The sequence below is a fragment of the Pangasianodon hypophthalmus genome, chromosome 3 (assembly GCF_027358585.1).
Source record: "Pangasianodon hypophthalmus isolate fPanHyp1 chromosome 3, fPanHyp1.pri, whole genome shotgun sequence".
Classification (NCBI taxonomy): Eukaryota; Metazoa; Chordata; class Actinopteri; order Siluriformes; family Pangasiidae; genus Pangasianodon; species Pangasianodon hypophthalmus.
Genome location: NC_069712.1, coordinates 18,098,099 through 18,121,762, shown reverse-complemented (window position 1 = coordinate 18,121,762; position 23,664 = coordinate 18,098,099). Strand labels below are relative to the sequence as shown.

The 23,664-nt window shown below is 39.1% G+C and overlaps 1 protein-coding gene across 7 annotated transcripts in view; it reads left to right on the top strand.

Annotated features, from left to right (window-relative positions):
- gbf1 (golgi brefeldin A resistant guanine nucleotide exchange factor 1) overlaps positions 1 to 23,664 on the top strand; it is a 63,271-nt gene that overhangs the window by 13,117 nt on the left and 26,490 nt on the right. For all 7 annotated transcript variants that reach the window (XM_053233001.1, XM_053232998.1, XM_053232997.1 and 4 more), the window contains exon 4: positions 22,985 to 23,116. In XM_053233001.1, coding sequence (XP_053088976.1) covers positions 22,985 to 23,116 — 132 coding nt within the window. The remainder of the gene's footprint in view (positions 1 to 22,984; positions 23,117 to 23,664) is intronic.

Sequence of the window (23,664 nt, the reverse complement as noted above, 5' to 3'; positions counted from 1 at the left end):
TAATTAACGTTATTTACACACACACGCACAGACACACATATATTTATATATGTACACACACACACACACACACACAGAGTGATGCTTGAAAGTTTGTGAACCCTTTATAATTTTCTATATTTCTGCATAAATATGACGTAAAACATTTTGAACTTTTCAATTTTAGCCCATTCCTCTGTACAGAACAGCTTCAACTATGGGATGTTGGTGGGTTTCCTCACATGAATTGCTTTCTTCAGGTCCTTCCACAACATTTCTATTGGATTAAGGTCAGGACTTTGACTTGACCATTTCAAAACATTAACTTTATTCTCCTTTAACCATTCTTTGGTAGAACAACTTGTGTGCTTAGGGTCATTGTGTTGCTGCATGACCCACTTTCTCTTGAGATTCTGTTCATGGACAGATGTCCTTTAGAATTCCCTGGTATAATTCAGAATTCATTGCTCCATCAATGATGGGAAGCTGTCCTGGCCCAGATGCAGCAAAATAGGCCCAAACCATTATACTACCACCACCATGTTTCACAGATGGGATAAGGTTCTTATGCTGGAATGCAGTATTTTTCTTTCTCCAAACATAATGCTTCTCATTTAAACGAAAACGTTCTATGTTGGTCTCATTTGTCCACAAAACTTTTTTCCAGTATCCTTGGTTCCTTCGTGACCTCATGGACTATTACCCCTCTTGCTCTTGGAGTGATTTTTGTTGATTGATCACTTCTGGGGAGGGTACCAATGGTCTTGAATTTCCTCCATTTGTACACAATCTGTCTGACTCTGGATTGGTGGAGTCCAGACTCTTTAGAGATGGTTTTCTAACCTTTTCCAGGAACCTCCTTTGTTTGTGCCACAATACACTTCCACAAACATGTGTTATGAAGATCAGACTTTGATAGATCCCTGTTCTTTAAATAAAACAGGGCACTCACTCACACCTGATTGTCATCCCATTGATTGAAAACACCTGACTCTAATTTCACCTTCAAAGTAGCTGCTAGTCTTAGAGTTCACATGCTTTTGCCACTCACAGATATGTAAGATTGGATCATTTTCCTCAGTACATAAATGAGCAAGTATAATATATTTGTCTCATTTGTTTAATTGGGTTCTCTTTGTGTACTTTTAGGACTTGTTTGAAAATCTGATGATGTTGTTGGTAATATTTACGTGATGGACTTTAAAAGGAAACATGGCAAGCACATCACACATGACACTGTTGCCAAACTTATTAACAAATTCAAAAAGACTGGAAGTGTTGTGGACCAACTCAGAAGCGGACATCCATGAACATCCCCTGATGAAGGCACAGCTGACGTGGTGCTGGCATACATAGTCCCCTTTGTGTGGAGACTTTTGGGACACCCTGTGTGTGTGTGTGTGTGTGTGTGTATAAGAGAGAAAGAACAACAACAAGGAGTTGTTCTCTGAAGGGGAACAACAGTGTTCCTCAGAAGGTTGAAGTAAATATATGCATTAACTGTTGGCAGTTTTCTTCTCTTCTTGCAGAGCAAAGGCATTGATACTTTTATGTCAGTTATATTTCTATATATAAAGTTGTCACAGTGTTTTTATATTTTTTATGTTGCTTTTTTAGTTTTGATATTTTGTGGAGGGAATTTGTATAAACTGTATAAACACACTGGATGGAGCTTGTATAAACTGTATAAACACACTGGTCTGGATCTAATAAGATAAAAGCTTGGTGTATAGTTGTCGCAAGTTTTCATCATTCAGATTCTGTGGCACATATTATTTTTCACTGTCGACAGGGGTAGCCACTCAGACATGCGTTTGCTAATCCAGAGCCTCTCTGGAAGCACAAACAAGTGTGTTAAGGTGACAAATGGATGTTTGAAGATGGGGTGTTATTTTTCAGGAAACAGTTCTTAGGATCTGTAAAGCACAGGCATAGACTTTGGCACCTTTGTCCACTTATCTAGCGTTCAGGTCAAAGTCAGACTGCTCAGTAGATCCCTAGCATTTGTTGTGAAACGTTCTGGATTTGAGGGATGGATAAACTGTGAAATCACATTCGGTGTCGAGTTGAATAATTTCTGTGAACCACTTCTGCAGTGGAGCAGTATAACAGTGAAGAGGATTGGGGGGTTGAAAGTGGTGTATTGATTGACAGAAAAACGTTGGTCTCTCCTTCTCCTGCTCACATGATTTCTCTCTGCTTTTTATGCACCAGCCAGCCTCAACCTTAGCCCGCTAAATCTTTAAATCTTTCTGCTGTCTCCTCCTCCCTGTCTGATACATTGAGCGTCAGGTTTTTGAAAAATCTGTTGAGGAAAGTGAAGGGCTAAATCCCCTTATTTTTATTCATACAAATACAGGTTTCATCTGATTGACAGCTTTGCTTTTCTCTTCCCCCACCTTTATTCCCTTGCCCATTTATAACACTGGGAAAATTTACAAGCCACCCCAATTGACTAGAAACACCTGAACCTTATGGCTGATTAGGATGTAATTGAACTGTAGAGCGCAGCTCGGGTGATGCTTTCATCACTGACCTTTATTTTGAATTATCTCCTGTCCTCTGAACAAAGGACAGAGCAGAGACCGCTTAGCAAGGTCCTCAGCTTGATCAAATTAGTTGGCTCGCCTTTTATCTGTGCTTTTCTTATTCAGAGCACAGTGTATGCCCTCTGACGCTAGTGAACAGCTGACTACTACTAGCCTCAGTGTGTATGAAGTACTGACTCTCGATTCCATGCAAGAAAATTAAGTTTGCTTGGCAGTTAATTTGTTTTAAGTACGAGTATAAGCCCATGTTGTACCCACCTTTTATCTTAAATTATGATGGTAATAAAACAAGATTAGAACTGTCCGCTGTCTTAGAATCTCTGCGGTATAGTCTGTGATCTTAGGTCTCTCTCTCTCTCTCTCTTTCTTTTTCGGTCTCTGCCAGTGTCTCGCATTCTGCTGTGAAGCCCAAGGTCAAGTGCAAGCCGTCTTAGATTCACAGCTGTGCCTAAGTGCCAGTGTCCCAATGTGGCCTTCACTCAGTATGTGGGTATATCCTGCACTCTGGAGGCCTCATGCTGCTCATTTGCCATTTGATATCTGCACATATATCTTTCCCAAATGAACAGCAAGAATGCAATTTGGCAGACACAGTGTAAGAAGAAGAGCCATAACTCAAATCAGGCAACCGCATATGCAAATATGTTTACTCATGGTGGCATATGCTGGTGTGGAATGCCCTTGTGTGAATCTTTTGAAGAGGTCGGTAATTTATGTAACGTGATGGAGTTATAAATTGTGAATGCTCATTCCATGTATGTATGTTTTTTTTTTCTTTTTTTTTTTATACTCTCTGCTATGATTAGGATTTGAGGTCCCTTTTTTAAAAGTATCATTGTTAATGCTAGAGAGACGAGATAGAGGCCTTGACTTGTTGAGTAACGAGAGTTTAACTAGAAGGAATTTACAACTACTCTCCCCTGAGGAGGGAGGTCTCCTATCCATTGGGCCATAACCAGAGACCAGGGTTTCTGTTACACTACAGTTCTCAACTGCTGCATGTGAGCAACCGAACTCTGCTGGTGCACATTTGGAAATATAGGGTTTAAACTGTCTGGTTTAATTGTAGTGTAAATCATTAATATGATAAATAAGTAGTTATAAATGTGTTCTACATGGATAATATTCAATGAAAGGGCTTCCATTTAACTGAAATGCTAACAATATTAAACAAAAATGTTATATATTATATTGAAACATTTTAGTATTCCTTTTTCTGCCATAGACTAATCTTAAATTGTTTATTTACTCTGTTAATTCAGAGTTTTTCTATATTTGACTCATCAGTCCATCAGGTAGATTTATCACCGACTTGAGCTCAGTGCAGCAGTGAAACACTCCATCAGTAATGATGAATGCTTGTCCCCTATCTGCCAGGCAGCCACCCAGCGCTAGTTAGTAGCTGTAAATCTGGCCAGTTAACAGTCCACTAACCGGCGACTGACAGGCGGGACTTAGGTTTGGTGTGAGGATGGGATGCAACTGTTGTTCTGTTTCAGAGCCTCTCAACAATGTGCTGAGTGCATGGAGAGGCCCGGCACAACCATTAATCACGGACTTGGTCTGCCGGTGTAGCAAGCGAGCAGAGTGCGAGCTAGAGGTGGGAGTTTTATAGGATGGTGGGAGGTCCGGATGTGCTGATGGGAAGGTAGAGAGATGTGTGCCTGCTGCAAGGTTAAAACCGATGCACTTCCCGCTCTTAGGGTTCCTAAAAGGTCCCAAAGCACTTGCCTCGCAAATTGCATTAAAACTCTTACTGAGCAGCCCGCAATATTTCAGCATAAATGCTTTTCTTTAGTGGAGAGAATTTTACAATCTGTGTTGAACATTAGGAACCATTAGGGACAGAATATGATTGTTGTGTTCAGAAGCTCATTGTGGAATTAAACAAGCACTGAGAGAGAAATAAGTCTGAATTCATTATAATATGGGATTTCCAAAGTATTTCTTTGGATTGTCACTGTTGTGATTTGGAATACTTGTGTTTTTTTTAATTTTTTTATTGGTGAACAGATAGAACTTGCTGGGTTCTGTTTTACCAGCATATTAATATACACTGCTAGTTGAATGCATTGGTTTGAGGGGGAAAAATATTTGTACCTCTTGGCTTAACATGCTCTCAAAATAGTTGAGCTGTTTATGTAGAGCGCATATAAGATATGCAAATTTCTTCAAGTTACACTCAGCTTTTGTTGTGAGGGCTGTTCTAATCCCTCATCAACACACCAAATGATTTTGAGCAAACAGAGCTGCTTAATTGCTTTCTGCTTTCTGAATTAATATTACACTAATGTAAATATAAAGTCTCCTCTCTTGAAGTTCAGTTAAACATGAGGTAATGAATAAAGGACCATAGTATCCTTTACAAAGCCCAATAAGAAGAAAGAGTCCTCGAAGACTAAAGACCAAGAAGTCTGACTGAATCTTTGTTAATACTAGCTTAGCCATGAGGAGCGCATCGGTACTGGGATCCCGTGGGACCCAACAAAAAAGTTGCAGGAGCAGGAGGTTTTATGCCCGGTGGGAGTGGGTGGTTAGATGTAAAGGATGCAGTACAAAAAAAGGCCACGTTTATTAACTTATTTTATGTGGCATTGCACAATGTGTTTACTGCATCCAATCATTCGTCTTCTGTATCTTCTTTGCCCTGGTCAGGGTTGCTGTGGTTTAAATGACTCATTTCTGTATATTTTGGATTAGTCAAATTTTCTAGGGGGAGTGGGCGGGATTGGGATTTTGTTCACTGTGTTGTTGGTAATACAGTCTGCTGATCCACTGTGGCTCTACCTGGCTCTATTGTTAGATCAGATCTGCAGGTCTGGCTGATTTACAGCCAGATACGGCTCGTTCATGCTTCAAGAAGCACCTGGACATTCTAAACCATTTCAGGTGGTGTATAATGTGCTGCATCTCAGGAAGGAAATGCATTGAAAGATTAGAAATATTGCAAAATGAGAGCTACGTGTTTCTGTGCACAAATCCTTAACGCAGTGTTGCATCAGAGCTTCCAATACCTTTGTGCTGACAGTTAGGAGCTGTGAGGTGCAGAGGTTGTGATGTGAATCTGGGCTCAATAGCAGGCTAATCCTGAACAGATGGGGAATGGAGAGGAGTTGGGGTTTGCAGAAATAAGGGCTAATATTAGTATTGCAGAGGCAGTGCCTTGTGTGACGTTGAGATCTTAAGCCTAGGGCGTCCTAGTGTGAATCCCAGACTGCCTTTATAGATAGGGCTAATAAACCTCACTCTACACACACAGTGCACACAGCTGCTTGTTATTTCATGCCCCATAAGGACCCTGTGACCATGAACATTCTAATACACATATCTAATTGTGCATTAGATTGTTAGTCTTGGTTTGCCACTCTCACACTTTTTTACACACAAACACAATGCCTGACCATCATATTGGCATATACAGTTTGAACAGTGCTGTAATTATGTCAGTGCCATAAAGATGTTGATGTTTCCTCTGTTGTTTTCGTATACACAAGTTAATTTCTTCTGCTCTACATGTCCCAATCGTTCCAATCTGATCTATTCAGTCTAATGTAGACAAAGCCTGAAGACTTTCCTGTGGAGTAAAACTTAAAGGGATGGCTTTACTTTTGACTGTTAAAGCGCTGATACTGGAGACTCATCCATAATTGATAAATAGAGGTTTTCTTTCAGAAAGTCTCTGCATATCAATACCTTCTGACCAGTAAGAATCAAGAAATCAACAGCACTGTGGTAAAAGCTACCTTTAGTTAATGTAAGTTACATCATGATAAACATATACATAACATAATTCACAATCAAAATAATCCACAAAATTATTTTCCTGAACTTGGCTGTATACCAACTATTATGAACATTGATTAAGAAACATGATACTAGCTAACCTAAAAATAAGATAGGAATTGTCAAATTAAAAATAAGCTAAAAATAATATAACAAAATCATAGTAAACAATAGTCACCTACAGTTGCAATCGGAGATATTTAGTCCCCCTCACCTTAAAAGGTATTATGGTGATGTGTATAGAATTAATTGAAAATACACTAGTCTCAGTAAACAAATAAAGAATATGTATTGGTACATACAAATGATTTTGATAACGTAAGTTGACAGAATTTTGAGTTTAAATGAAAAACATCTAGTTCTCTTGGCAAACGTCCATGTGCACTATTATTCAACCCCCAACCTCAGTACTTGGCGGAGCATCCTTTTGCCTTGATATCCATGATGCCCATCACAAGGCCAAGATTACCAGTTACTGCAACAGAAGAACATCTCCACATCATTACTGACCCACCTCCATGCTTGATCATGGGGATAGTATTCTTCTGGTCATAAACCTTGCCTTTCTTGCGCCAGACAAACCGCTGATCCATATGGCCAAATAATTCCAGTGTTGTTTCGTCACTCCATATAACTGTGTCCCAGAACTCTGCAGGCCTATCCAAATTCCTGCTGCCATATTCCAGTTGACCCTTCTTGTGCTTCTTGCTCAAGAGTGGCGTGCGTCGTGGAGTCCAGCCATACAGTCCTTGGTTGTTAAGTGATCATCTTACTGTTGCCACTGACACATTTGTCCTAGCCTTTATCGGGTCATCCTGTAAGTCTTTTCCAGTAACACAGGGATTTTTCTTTGTTGTTCTGATGAGATGGCTAAGACATCTTGACAAAGATTTGGGCTTTCTCCCATGGCCAGGCAGGTTTGCTGCTGTGCCATTAGTTTTGAACTTTCATACAGTGCTCCCAATGGTGTCTCTAGGAATGTTCAAGGTCTTGGAAATCTTCTTATACCCATTGCCCTTTTGGTGCAATGAAATTATCTCCTCTCTCAGCTTTTGTGACAGCTCCTTAGTCTTCACAATAGTTGCAGCACACCTTAAACACATCCCTGGCTGGTATTATATAAACACATCACATCTGAAGCAAATTAAGGGTCATTATTGAGTTCCCAATGGATAATCCTTATTTTCTTTGGGGGTTTGAATATTTCTGATTGCAGCTGTAGCTTAACTTAACTCCTGTATAAATCCCTTATAAAAGAAAAATGGTGTCATCACTTTCACTTGTGATTAATGATTCCTTGGTCTTTTCCCTTGAGGTGATGTTGTTTGTTACAATTAAATATTACGACATATGCCAGCATTATTGGAGAAAACTTTACTTGAAGCTCCTAACTCAGTTGAACTTAATGATTTTGCAAAGTTGCTCCTAAAAGAGGGCAGTACTATTGATGTATCTGGTTTACTCTAATGAGACATCTAACTTTTTATATCTATATATTTATTGTTAGGAGTGTTTTAATTTTTAGATGAGCATAAGAAATACCTATGCCAGCAAAACGATCAACTTTTTTTTTTTTTTTTTTTTTTAATAATTTTATCTATCATTTCTCAGTTAATAAATTAATCTGTTAATTAAATAATCAATTTTAGCTAACAGTAAAAATATTTCTTAACTATTATGTGCTTTCTGTTCAGCACAAATTTATTGACTGGCCTATTTATTGTAGTGTGTGGGATTTTCCTCTTTGGCAAGCAAGGAAGCAGGTAAATTAAACGTCACTGATCAGCGGTTGATGCATAATGCACTGTGTTTATTGGTTGCTCTCTTTGGCTTCTTCATTAGTGGTTGTCCTTATAATCAGGGCGAATCAACACCCACCATCCCGTTCTATGTAACATTAGATGTTGGTGAAACGTCATTAAGGTAGTTATCTCTTCACTGTCAGTGAAGTGGTAATAGGCCACCTGTGTATGAGAATATTCACTAGTGATTCAGGTGTTTAGGTGGTGTTGTCTCTGTGCTCATCACCTTCTTCATTGAACATGTCCAGCTCACTCTCAATTACTCTCCAGTGAATCCTATGACAAAATTAGCCTGTACAGCCAAAAGCCTTTGAAGTCCTCTCTGCCTACAGTTGGCACGTAACAGACCTCTGGCAAAGGCAACAGCATTCAAGTGGTGGCCTGGCATTAAAAAAAAAAAAAAAAAGTTGTTCCTATTTTTGGGCAGCAGCTGGTTTTGAAGCAGAGTGCCATTGTAAAGGTGACATGGTTCAAAACTTTCTTGTTGGCGTCAGGGGCATGGAAGAGGAACAGGCGCTCTCAGATGATTAAACAACTGCCAGCCATTCGGGGCACACATATTAATATTCAAGCGAGAAGGGTGACACATGTGGTCAGCCTTTTAAACCTGTTGACGAGTTTTTCTTAAATAGAATGGGATCAGCACTGCTGATTACATATTTTAACAAAAGCCACTATGCTGACATAGATGGGAGGCTGGCAGAGAGGAGGCCCCCACAGCTGACCAGGGGACATGCTAACAACCTAGGACAACAAGGAGGTGATGACTGCTCTGAAAGCAAAATAGACCTGCCGATATACAGTTACGGCAACCCCCCCTTTCCCTTAACGGCTGCTCACACTTTTTTATTGCTTCATGTGGTGCCATGCTAGCTGGGTAATTTACTGCCAGTCAAAATGAGTGGGTTATGATTCTTTGCTGTTTAAAGATCTTAACTGGATTTTGTAGTTGCTCTGTGTCATTTTGATGACTCTCTTAAGAGATACTGGCTAATTAAATGGCTTAAAGGTTGTTTTTACCAGCGTCAGTCAGCTCATTACATTACTTGCTTTATTTATTCTTTAGCAGACATGTAGTGGTGTATATTATATAATAAATCCCACCAGCAACTAGTTTTGTTTATATGAAATCTGTTCTTTGAGCGTGTCTGTTTGTGTGCATGTTTGTGTTCTGGTGTCTTTTGTTATGGTGGTTTTGGAAGGCTGTACTACCCTGACTTTTTTTGTTAAGCAATTTTTGTATGCACTCTACAAATTCTAGCCATCTCAGTTATGCACATAAGCCTGTGTTGGTTTTAAACTGTAAAAATTCCTGCTATACTGACACGGTGGTAGTAGCCATGAGTGATGAAATCTTGTCCCAGAATTTATGACCTGGGAGCACTTGCTGAGTAACAGCGTGGATCTTACTCTTTAAGGAGTGAAGCACAAGGTCACAGCATACTGAAGCTCTAAGCCAGCACACGGCACTGTTACTGATTGTTCCAGTATAGATGTGCGGATTAAAACATAGGTTCTTCCTTATTCAGCATTAGATGTGTATAGATCTGCTCTTAAACCATCTCACAATTGTTTTTTTTTTCAAAGAAAAAAGCAGACCTCTTCACAGCCACACACCACACTGTGTTTGTGATGGACTTCTTTTTAATACGTGGATAACGTTTGATGTTATCTTACATGGTCCTTCTTGCGCTTCTTGTGAAATAGAATTCTTGTGCGTATTTTTAAAGGGAATTTAGTTTTCTGTATTTTAACTCTGTCCATTTAAAATGCATTTAGTGCATAAACATAAGCAGAGGTTTGAATTCATCTCGGGTCACTTAAGGCCAAAGACAGCTCAGCCCTGACCTTAGCACGGCCTCTCCTAACCCCACATGAATGCTCCAGAGACCTGCTTTAATTTAATATTCCACCATTGCCTACCTTCCGAACTTTTAACCTGCCTCATGAACTTCTAACCTGCCCTATTCTCATTGTCAACATTCCTTATAACATTCAGTATTTAAACAATTTACTATTGATTTCATCTGACTTTGCTCCACTCACAAATTACCCCAGTGCCTTCACATGCTTAATCCCTGTGTCCTTTTCCTACTACTTGAACATCACATGTCACTGAGGTGAGAATTTGAGTGTTTGTCAATGTTAAAAATTTTCTGTATGTGATCTTTGGAGATCTTTTCCTTTATCATTTTTCCTTATGTGCTCTCGCTCATTAAGGTTCTTGAACCATATCATTATACAAATAAAGCGTGATTGGAATTGAAATTGCCAGGTTCATTGTGTGATAATGTCTTTTTTAATTTAATTTAAAAAAGGTTGAAAATCAGTTAACTACTTAATTTTTATTTATTTATTTATTTTTAGGTTATCTACGTCTGTTTTGTAACTAGTTTGCGTATATTTATTTAACTTTCAAGAACCATATCTAATATAGTGGTTATAACACTGTATTATTGGCTGTTTGTTAATGGTAAAATGATAGATATGCATGCTCTTTTTGTACACCTCTTTCTCATAAACAATGAACTATTTTCTTTAAAGGTGACAAAAAGGGTAGTCAGTTGTTTTCTGTTTATCCGAGGTGACATGACCAGTGGCGCAAGTGTGTGAGGAGACGCGCTGTTGCCATAGCTAAATATACATCCCTGACAGCTTCATAATGGGTTCCAGGAAGTTCAGTCAAAAAATAAAAACAAAGCAACATTTCTAGCTGATTGGTTTTGAAAGGGCGTTTTTCCTTGCTGAATGGGAAAAATGTGGACTTCAGCATTCCATGGCTGTGATGCCAGTTGGATTGGATAGGCGCAGCCTTGCGTGTGCTGAACGAACAGAGAGCGGTGGAGACGCAACAGACGGCAAAAACCTGAATTATGGGAAAGTTTCTGTTCGAAACGAGAGCATGAATAACAAATAAGCTATAATGTATAGCAAAATGTTTTAGGAGTATAAATATAAAATTATTTTATAAATATCTGCTTCTTGTTTTTCTTTAGCTGTAAATAAAGTTGTTTTTCATATTAACAATCACATTGATAAACCTGTTAATGGTGTCCAAGTCAAAATTCAGGTTTTGTGACAAACCTATAGGCAGCAGAGATGTGTGAGCCGACAAGGCAACACATTAGCTTGTTTAGTTTCATTAAAGGCCTGATGTGCTGCTGTGTTTTCCTCATGTACAACGGCTTACCAGTGCAAGTTTGTAGGCTGGCCAGCTGAGCGTGTACATGGAGTTTTTGAAGTTAGATACTCATTGTCAGAACGAGTTTTGTGTTTGGACCATGGTAGGAAGCTGCACTCGTGTGCAATGGAACTGGAGGGTGAGTCTGTGAGTCTCAGTGACCTGGCTGTATACAGCACACTCCAGTAGGAATGTTTCAGCATTTAACACACATACTTTCTAACACGTTGAAATGCTTTCAAAACTCAAGAGAGCTTTAATTATTAACGTTGTATCACCTGTTATTAAAATAACTAAAAAACCTTTAAAATTTTTTTTTTCTTTAGCTTTCCCTTGTTTGTGGAGGGATAGGAATATTTCGTTTGTTTGTCTTATTGCTTTCTTCATATTTGCACATATAAACTCTGGTCAAGTCTGTGTTGGTCTGTAGACAGCAAAGAATTATACAAACACTGTACTTTTATTGAATGCTGGCACTTAGTAAAAGGTTGTGTATTGGCAGAATGCTAGAGGAGCAAAAAAGATTTCTTCAAAATAAGTAACGCTATGTTAGAACTCCATCTGTACGAGACATTCTCATGTGAAAGGAGCATGAATGTTTACAAACACCTATCTGGCGTTTGCTGCCTAAAAAGAATTTTGTCATGAATTCATAAAGATAATGCACTCCCTGGCGCAGGGCCCATGTGCTCAGCTGTCCCACATTACCAAACAATATGGTGGAGGAGCCACTTAGTGCTGCACGGTTTAAAGTTACCACACTGCTGGCAAACGGCTGTAGAGTTTTACTCCTCCGCCACTTCTGGAAATTGTGTTTGTATTTCTTTTTTTGACTCTCCAGTTTTGGGTAAATTGTGTGCTGAGAGATGTTTTATGACAAACAGCAAACCCCAGGGAAGTGCACTTAGACATCACTCGAAAGGACCGGGATGGGATGTGAATTCAGCTCAAGTACTTTAGTGTTAGATCTTCAGATTCTTAAACTCTTAGGCACAATTGAGGCTGGCCATGTCCAACTTAATTAGTGGGTTTATTTATTTATTTTGCCTCCCCCACTGGAACTGTATTTAAGTAGAGGGACTGAAGAAGGCCTCTGTGAGCCTCTGTGAGTGTGGAGGGTACACTGCGCTCTCTCAGATCTCCTTTCCCTCACACGCTGGGCCGGTTACTATATTGTAGACATGCCGGCACTCAGGGGAGTCATTTTTGACATTTGTCGCCTTGGTCTGCTAAGCTGCACAGGGCATCGCCTGCCACTCTCAGAGTTACGTTTCAGTGCCCCACTGGGTTTAAACCCGATCTGCTCTTGTGTTTGCCCACTGCAGTGATCCTGCGGCATCAGCGCCCAGAAATGTTGTCCCTCAGCGTGTGTTGTCCAAAGTCATCAGCTGTTGCTATGGAGAGCGAGATTGACACTTGATAGCACAACCCTTTTGTCCTGGCCATATTATTACCCTGCAAAACCTGTTGAGATCTTGCCTGAGTGTTTTAGTACACCTTACAGAGTTTTAAGTGGGACTTTTGTTCTCTCAACATTAATGTTAACGTTAAATTAGCAGTTAATGTTAACAATAGGTTTGAGCAGGATTCATATAATGAAATTGAGAAATAATTATAATGTCTCACCATTGATCCTGCATTAACACTCTTTTACACTGTTTGGGCCATTTTTCTGCTGCTTTCTAGCCCTATCACACATTCATAGCAAAATGAAACAGCTCAGATTAAGATTAATCCTCGTTAATGCGCCTGCTCATAACACATTCATTAGGTGACTTGATCCTAATACAGCCCACCAAACTGCTGTGCTTAATAAAACACACACACAGGATTTACTGACAGTGCTGAGAGACTTAGACATATGTTTTTATGTATAAAATATGGGACAGATTACTACTGATTAAGGCAGTGTGAAATGGTACTATGGTTCTGGAGCTGGAAGCTGGAGGCATTAGGTCAAAAACATACTGCAGGCTACTTTAATAAACTCTCACTGCTCTAATCATCATCCTGTTTAATCACTCATTTTTAATTCATTCTGGAGGTATAGAAGTGCTCGTGATAGATCGATGGACAGATAGATTGATTGATCATCCAACAATATTAAAATAATACAGCATGTTCCTTATCTCTTTATTATCAAAATGGTGAAGAAATTTAGTATTGTTTTTGAAAGAGGGAGGATAAATTTTAGTTACCATTATGTATTTGATGCCAAATTCTGGGGGGAAAATAACAACGAGACAATGTGAGTATCTAATTTTCATTCATTCCACTGCATTAATAGATGTTTCTGCAACCTTTTTGGTAATAGGATTTCTAACACACACACACACTTTCTGCTCACTCTTTGTTTGTGCTTTCAAGGCTCAAACAGCAATGGAATTGTAGGCAGGGCTTGTTTTAGTATGCGCCTCAGTGTCTGTGGGTATTGTGTTTTGCTAACACAGTAGCTGAGGCCTGTAGTCCAGCTCTACAGTGCATGGTTGCAGGATTCTCTCATAGCCCCTGGGAATGCCATTAGTGCAGAGTTGAAGGAATGCAGCAGGTGAAACAAATAAGGCACAGGCTCTGTCTCTTGTCGGCCTGCTTTATTTCTTCTTCCCCCCCCTCTGTCAGTCTCTCCCCCCCCCCTCGCTCTCTCTTGTCTCACTCTCTCTTTTTCTTTCTTTCTGTCTCTTATTCTTTCCGTGCAGTTGTGGATTGTAGTAGTCATCATGCGGTGTGTGAAATCTGCTCAGAGCCAGAGCATGTGTGGCGGTTTATCCTGCGGCACTGCCCACTGTCCCAGGCTTAACTCCTTACACTACCCCACTGAAGCGAGCCGTCCATCTTCAACCCTCACACACTACTCAAGACACTTCAAAGCTCGCCGATTGTGCAGGATCAAAGTACGAGATGGAAAGTGAGGGCCTTGCTCATACTGTTTGGTTTTCCTCTAATCAGAGGTGCTAATGCAGAGCCATCTCTGATGAAGGTCACACTGTATTGGTGTATATATTGTGTGTTAAAATTAGATACAGTTCTTATGCTGTTTTTTTTTTTTTTTTTTCTTCAAAGAATGAACTGTGCAGTAGGAGGGAGGGTGTAATCACACAGCCATTATAAATCTGAATTCATCTCAAAGATACTTTCAGCGTTTGATGCGCTGTCAAATATCCGCTCCCATTTAATGACTTCGTTTTCAATAGCCGGCATAACGTTAATTTAGCTACACAGAAAGTGGGCAACAATTGACTTCAAAAATATGATGTGCGCAGAAGTTTGTCAGAAAAGATTTAATATGCATTGTACATTTAATCTCGAGACTTCATTAGGATTCCTTCCAAAATTAAAGTTTTATTTTATTTTTTATTTTATTTTAATATAGTACAGTATCAGGCAAAAGTTTTTATACATCCGTGCTGAAGAGTTCTCACTGGCCTCGTGAACACAGGAAGCAACCTTCAGCAACACATTCTTGAGGAAGTATACACACGCTCAGACACACACGCACACATGGACAGCGGAACTGAACTGTGTATGCCTGCCATTCTCTCAAATGTTTTAATTCAGCATGATAAAACATCCGTTATTTATGAGTTGATTGAGCGTAACGCATTTTGGAGCAGAAGTCCATCCATCATGAGCCGTCTGCACACTGTGAAACACATTACTGTACATCTCGGCTCGCTCTGCTCTGCCAGAATAATGTGGCTTCTGTGTAAAGAATGAAGCATAAAAAATACATTTTATTTGCAGGATAACAGGTGTGAGCCGCATGAGGTTTGGATACTAATGAAGTCATGGTTTGTGAATGCATCGTGTTTTAGAATATTTTGTTGTAGCTATTTATTTTTAAATAGTTACACTATTTAGTTATAGTCAGAAGTCAGGAGTGAAATTGAAATGTAAAGGAAGTGAGCAGTATATAGTGTTATTGATGATGCAGCTTTATTTTAATGTAATTGTAATGCTTAGTTAAAACAGTACATTGAATTCCTAGTTATTAGATACTGAATAATAGTAAAAGAGGCAGTAAAAAGTATTATTATTATTATTATTATTATTATTTGTAGCTAATGCTTAATATGCATAATCCATGCCATATATCACTTTTGTTTCTAATACACCACTTTTAAATACATTTTGTGAATTACAATTATATCTAAACAAACTAGTTTAACTGTACAATGGTAGTCTTAAATATACATCTGTATGAAATTATTTAATCCACATTCACTAAGTGATGACTTTCCCTGTCATTTTTGCAGTTTACATTATGAGATTGGTGAAGTCAGTGGATTAACATGCTGCTCATTCCCCACATAAACTATTTATTCTCCGTGTTCATTCTCCCAGCTGCAGTTTTGAACGCTGTCAAATCCTGCAGCATTTCAGTCTCTGGTCAGTATGAGTCCAGAGGGCAATTTGAACAAAGCCCCCTCAGGTCAGAGGTGAGGTGCAGGGCTGCTGTTTGTTTATTTGCACTCTCGCTCAGCACCTTTTTTAATATTAGCCTCAAGGTGTGGCAAACAAAGCCTCAGCCGCTCAGCCACCCATTCAGAGCTTCACAACGAGAGCAGGAAGGAAAGAAAAGGGGGTTTGGATTAGAGGATAGGACTCGCCAAACATGCCGGTTCATCTGTCGGAATTAAAGTTGGTGCACTTCTGTCACTTTCTTATTACACACACACACACACACACACACACACACACACATTCTCTCTCTCTCTCTCTCCCCATAGAGAGCGGTATCGCACTTCACCAGTAGGGTGAGGTGAGATTGAGGATAAGAAGGATAAGTTTAACTGAGGATAAGAAAAGTTCGTTGTCTGATTTAATTCATTTTGATAATTTATTAAAAGAAAATCAGCAATGACATTCAAATCTGTGGGATTTTGTCCAAATCAATCTAAATTAAGAGCTTGAAACATATACTTGCATATACTTAATCATCTTGTCCAAACAATGAAATTGTTTACAGTGGACTGTAAAAGTAAAATCCACAACAAATGATAAACAAGGCAGATAAAATGCTTGCTTACATGATAAATGACACCAAGGTAACAAAAATAACAATTTTAAATGATTATCAAATAAGATTTCTAATGACCAACTGAGATTCTGATTCACATATTTTTTTCCATACTTATTCAGTGACTATTGTATTTTAATGGTAGTTCAGTGTAGTCTATGCAAACATTAATTAGCCTTGCAGAACAACACAACGTGCGTGAGAGAGTACCTGAAGAGGAAATGTGAAAGCTGCATGAGGAGAGTGGACTCTGTTCACATGGCCATTAGTAAAGCAAAGTGTAACCACATTGTAAGAGGCAAAATGGCTGGTATGGTTACAGAAGTCACCAAAATTAAGTATTTCTACATTCAAGCTATGTTTTAGATAACTAATTTAAGGCAAGGGTAAAAGCCTCAAGTGACCTTGATTCATGTCAACCCAGTTCATACACTATACAGAATACTGGTACAGATCATTAGCACCTTCAGCCAACGCTTCAGAAGTCCAAAATATAATACTGAATGCTTTAAGAGATCTTCTGTACTTAGCTTTCACAATAAGAATATATGATGTGACCTGTACTCCACTTTCCATCACCTGGACTGGTATAAATGTTATATTTTCCATTATGTCATACCTCTAGGTGCAATACTTCTTATTTCTTAGTGGAGTATTAGTTCATTAATATTCATTCATTTATAGTCTCATGTGCTATCAAGTCAAATTTCTAAGTACTATATTAAAACAAGTACCACCTTTTGTAGAATAAACACCTACGCTTTTACTTTATACAGGTGCGATATTAACAGTACGTGTAAGTCCGATAACTGTTTATTCTGTCTTTTGAAAAAATGAGCACTTACTTTTACTTTGTACTTCTTACTGGCTTTTAGTAATTTTAACTTATTTACTTTATACTCTATTCAGCTTAGTATTTTGTACTTTACCTTTACCTTACACGCTGCTAACTTGGAACACGTGAAGCTTCCGCTAGAGATCAGTAAAGGTTATCTTACCTTTCTTATCTTAAGAACATGTGCAATCTGAATAGGTTTCTGATGCTGCTCAGGTCGCTGAAAGGGTGAAATTGTAACTGACAGCATGCTAACTCACAGTAGGAAATGGAGCATTGTTTATCAAGACTGCAGAATTTAGTGCACACTCTGGTACAAATATGATCCTCATTTAGCATTGATCCCCATGTTCTTTTTTTTTTTAATCACTCACAACACTGAACGTTACCCAAATCTGGTTTTGCAGACGGTCTTAATTTTATTTTGTTTTTAGTTGGATGTATGTACTTACCTACAGTGAAATATGAAAACTTAGGTGTTGGAGGAAAAGATCTAATAGTAAAAGTTATTCAAATTCTTTGTTATTCTATTATTCAGTTGTTCAAATGACCATTTTCTAATTCATTTCCTTGTCAAATTTGTCAAATTTATTGAATACTTTTTTGACCCCTACATATCCGTTTAACTGTTGTCATTCTATGAAATGTAAAGTTGGTTCAACAACTTTGTATGTTTAACTGGTGCATCAAGTCACAGATCAGTTTTTTCCTTGTTGAAAAGAAATGACTGAAGAACCTAACACTGTGTATATAAATTTAAACTAAATTTCATCCCTGGATAGAAGAACCCTGCTGTGATCTTGCAATGTAAAAAAGAGCTGCAATGTGTTACTCTGGAAGCTTCAAGAAAACTTTTAATTTCTCTGGGGCTTTCAAAATTGCCTGTTTAGATTGTGCAGGGCATTGTTCAAAGCATTCATAAAATACCGCTGCGGCTTGTACAGGACAACCATATGGACTTCCATAACGTTGTTACATCCTAATTGCCCTTTTCGACAAGTGCCAATTTCCTTCAAGAGCTAGAGGAGAGGGAAAAGGGGGAGAGAGCTGCGTTGACATGCGTCAAATCCACTCCCACCCCCCCAAAGAGGAGGAGAGAATTGCCGGGCTGGTTGCTGGCAGAGATGAGGGGTCTCACTGGATTTGCTTTGGCCTTGCTGGCCTTGTTAGAGCGTCCCCTCTCCCCCAGAGCAGAATGCAGCAGAGGCGCTGTCTCTAATTCCAGCAGCCGATCAATAAGCATGAGTGCTGGGCTGCTCACAGGGTGACTAACCCCCATACCATCTCACCACCCCACCTCAACATGGGCCAACACTTTGGAGAATTTTTATTGCGATCTTGTAAAGTCTTTTATCAGGGCTTGATTGGTGCACTCAGTGAGTCAGTAAAGAGTTGCATGTTCATTTACACTATGCGGCCAAAGGTTTGTGGACACCTGACTGTAACACTAATATGTGCTTTTTGAACATCTCATTCCAGATTTAGTACCCAATTTGCTGTTATAATAACCTCCACTCTTCCAGGAAGGCTTTCCACTAGATTTTGGAGCGTGGCTGTGGGGATTTGCTCATTCAGCCACAAGAGCATTAGTGAGGTCAAGCACTGATATCGGGCTCCAATTCATCCCAAAGCTGTTCAGAGGGGTTGATATCAGGGCTCTGTGCAGATCACTTGAGTTCTTCCACTCCAATCTTGGCAAACCATGTCTTCATGGACCTCGCTTTGTGCACAGGGGCATTGTCATGCTGGAGCAGGTTTGGGCTAGGCCACTTAGGCCCCATTTATACCTAACATGCATCCTGGGTGACCAGATTGTAAGTGGTCAGCACTGAGTACAGGTGTGAACGGGGTCAAATGCGTCTCGAAGATATTATGATTCAAACCACATTCAGAGGTGGTCTGGGACGCATAGGATCGCCTAATCAACTGTGTCATTGCCGTGCCTGGAAAATATGTAAGCGTTGTGAGACTGTTTGGAAATCATGCTGAATGGTAGAGCTACATGCCTATGGGCTAACTGATAGGCACTGCTTTTCATAGCTTCATTCGTTGTCTCATTTCTCATTGATTTATAAGTTTCATTAGCAGACCATACAGGTACACAAGATATGATTCGTGGGACATTTCTCCCTTCCTGCCTGACAGACTTTCCCCAGTGGAAACGATGTACGAAAATTGATCACAAGTGGTCACTGTCAGGTATGATCCGGATCTCAGTTCCAGTGAATGGAAACTGTAAAGCATCAGCATACAAAGACGTCCTATACAATTAGGTGCTTCCAACTTTTTGGCGACAGATTAGTGAAGGCCCTCATAAGAATGTGATAGTCAGGTGTCCACATACTTTTGGCCGTATAGTGGATATGTAAAGCCAGTTCCTGAAAGACACACATGCTGAACTTCATTTTTAGTGCTATCAAGGAGTTTTTGTCTTCTGGGTGATTTTCTCCATCAATTCACTCATGACATGAACTAAAATGAGAATTTAATTTAAAAAACATTTACAAAACAAATTTAAAAAACATTTTGGGTCTTTATTCATAGCAGTTTTATTGTTTTGAGAAATTGTTGTGAGCATTAGTTTCCATACACAGTATAAAGCAAAAAAGGCGTCTGGTTTGTGGAGGGATTGAAATGAACTGGTGTTTACACTACAAGTGACTGCAGCCAGTGTATGACTGACTAAAATATGTGACACAGCAGTTTGACAAATTAAGTTATTCATTCTTTTGTGGTTAAATTAAGCAAATACAAAGCACTGTCAGCTCCAGTACTCCATCAAACACTGTTTGTATTTCTGGTGCTGTAGTCTAATCATGTGCTGCTCTGAATAGCTGTGTCACCCCCAGCGCGTGCACGCACACACACACACACACACACACACACACACACACACACTTCCTATCTCTCTATCTTTTCTAGCAAACCCTTTATTCTTTCTGTCTCACTTCTCTGTCTGTCTATTGGGTGGTTATTATAGTATTTAAAGTTTTTTTTTTCAGGTGTAATGTGATGGTATTGTGAAATTCTGTTGGGTCCATGGTGGTTGAGTTACCCTGAATATATTTAGCATTACATGTCTGCATACTTCAGCAGTTCTGTCCAAATAACTGACTGGGTTTCTTGAAATGTTCCAACAGTAAATGGTTAAATATGAGGGGGGATATAGATTGGATATAGTGAGGAAAAAAATTCAAAAAGTTTGATTTTGTTAAGAAATTGAACTTTTGAGTCTCAGAAGTGAATTCAGGTCTAACATGTAAATTCATATAAAACTCCTAAGACTGGCAGTTCAAAATTCTGCTGATCTGATGTAGAGCTATTAGAAAATAAATTTTGTATGTTATATATTTTGTAGGTTCTAACTGTGAATTATTATTTTGTCTGGACACAAGCCTGTTTGTTTGTTCGCTAGTAAAAACGGCCATAGCTAATAAAACACCTTTCTTTTTTTGTAAATTACGCTCTTTCTGCTTCGGTGCCAATGCATGTACATTTGTAATGTTCTCCCACAGGTGCTTCCATGAGGTTCAGGGTCTCCTGTGCTCCGGGGTTGTTATACCACCGTACAAGCCACACATGGATGCACAGCCCTGGTGTTTAAAAAGGATTCAGCTCACTCTCTGTTGTTGGAAACTAGCAGCCTCTCTGCACTGGTTTAAATTATGGGCTAAGCGATGTTAATAAGACACACATTTAGAGTTTAGTACTAGCAGATGATTTTTCTTTTGTGTTTTTTGTATTTCAATGTAGAGTATCTCCACTAGTTACAGTGAAATGAAGTACACACATACCCGTTCACGCACTTACACTCATTCAGGTACCTAAGTTGCCTTTAGATGAAATATACATGGAGGGCAGAACATCTTTAATCCCCATTTTATTTTAGACTATGTCACCCAGAGGTCACACTGTGGGATTACTTTGGGATTGTCTCACCATGATGCTCCAACACCTCCATTCTTTATTTATTTCCCTGTGTGGCCCTGGAGAGTTCTCCAAAGTACAGAGTCGTATTTATCCTTTATTTAAGGAGATTGGCCCTCACTTACAGGAGAGAGAGAAAGAGAGAGAGAGAGAGAAGGAGGGGGAGGGCAGCTGATGGAATGTCTCTGCTTGCTGATGGCCTTCCAGATCAATACAACACAATTGTGTACTCCAGCCTGAGAGACTAGGAGCACCATGGTGGCACTTATGGGGTGATCGCCTCTGATGAAGTCTTTATTAGACTCTATTGACAGATTCATTTTAGCACTCTCTCCCATGTCTGTGCACTTCTTTTCAGACCCCCTCTCTCACTGTAAAGTAATAGACACTAAGCCCACCCTTAAAAGTTCCCGGCTTTTGTGATATGATTTAGCACGATAGTTATTACACCCAATGTTTTGACAGCTTAGCGAATATTTCTTTGACTAGTTTTCAAAGTTACTTTTGTTTTTGTTGTAAGAGTCTGCTTTTCTCATGGACTTAAACCGAATGTACTCAAGTTGTCTATTCTTAAATACAGCAACCTTTTCAAAGAATTTTCAGTGCATTAATTCTTCTACAATGCAGCATCGAGCATTTTCTCTAGAGAGTGCAAAGGAAGCCCTGGTCCCGTAGAAACGGCTTGCAGATGAAGATTTGCTTTTGGAGGCTCGTCTGAGAGCGACCTGGCCAAAGATAAAACAAAGTGTGGAAATTTTTAAATTGTTTCATATTTGATTTCCAAACAAGCCTTGGGGATATTAGATATCACAACTAATACTCAGTGGTCACATGTGCTCATCTTAGGCTTTGAAGTCACCAGTTGCTTTTTTTTATGAAGTAAATGTTCTAGAGAGCCTTAATCCAGGCCGTATTAAAATGGCAAGCAGAGCGCCAGCTTAGCGTTTTCACCGCCTTTCGTGACTTGGCTAATTTTTCCCTTGTTGTTTTACCTGGTTTGTGTTTTGTAACCTCTCACCCTCATCTCACCATTGCTTTCAGAAGGGCTGCTTCCCATTCCTGGGTGGATTGGCCCGAGGTGCTTTCCCATCCACACATGCAGCTCAAAGTCGCATTCTGGACGTGCAGTGTTTTGTGCCCTGTGCTGCCGCTGTGATTTACTGGCTCTGTGAGCTTAGGGATTTATATGCAGGAGGCTCTACTATTTTTCATGAGAGCTCATCAGTAACAAATGCTGTGGTTGTAGGTGCATGTTTTTTACTATCTTTTTGGTAGTAGTTAAATTTTTACATGATGCAAAACAGTCATATTAGTTTTTTGGGACATTTTAATGCCTCAAAGGTTTTAATATATTATATTTGAATCTTAAAAAAGCCTACACTTTGCCCTCAGTGCTATTTTCATGCTTTTTTTATTAGAACAAAATTCCTATGTATTATGAGAAAAGGTTTGTTTTCTTGAACAATTGTTACTCAGTTGAGACATTTCATTAATGCCAAATCCTACATTCTATACCACTGCTTTAGCAAAGCTTCTAGAAATTGAATTGTAATAAGATATCCCACACTGCTGCCGAATTAAACCTGCCCCAGGAAATCTTGCTCACTGTTTTGAACTCTCTCACTGTTGCTATTGCTTACTCCGTTTTATTCTTTCCCTCTTGTCCCTCTCTCTTATCTGTGGACACACACACATATATATATATATATATTTTTACCTTGTAGTAGACCTGTTTAGGACTATTAACATTATCTTCAACTCGTAGTAGTTGTGTCATGTTTTGCTCTACTATTGAGGATCTATAGGTTGCTTGGGTCAAGCAAGGAAGTGCTCCTAGGTTATTAAAACATATGTGACCTAAATAAGCCTAGTGTTTTGACATGCACTGATGTCTCATTTGTTCTCTTTCAGACCTCTCTGAAGTGGAGCCCAATGTGTTTCTCCGACCCTTCTTGGAAGTTGTTCGCTCAGAGGATACAACTGGACCAATCACAGGCCTCGCTCTCACGTCTGTCAACAAGTTCCTCTCATATGGCCTCATAGGTAAAATTCATTTTACCTTATTTCCATGTAAATATGTTGTTGCAGTTTCTAATGGGATTTAATTTAATCATAAGATTAATGTGTGTGTGTGTGTGTGTGTGTGTGTGTATGTGTGTATATATATATATATATATATATATATATATATATATATATATATATATATATAAAATATGAATAAAATCCATAATATTGGATTTTCTAAAATGTTTTCTAAAATTCTCAAATGCCCTACCCCTGGGAGGAGAACTAGTTTTGCTAAGCTAGTGATTAGCACAGTCTGTCCATAGCCTTATAGCCTTAATAGAGAAATATTGTGTGATGCTGCCAGTGAATGTCCGAAACCAACACTCAGCTCCAGATGTTAGCCATCCATAATTTTTCTCTAATCTCCCATAAATAGTGGGGGGGTTGTTGAATAAATAATATGACAGCACTTGTCAAGCAACTGTACAGTTTGCACAACAAAATAGAGATGGAGAGACCTGCTATGACCTGAAATGCTACAATTGCAGCAACGAGTTACTTGACCCATCATTTAGTAAGGT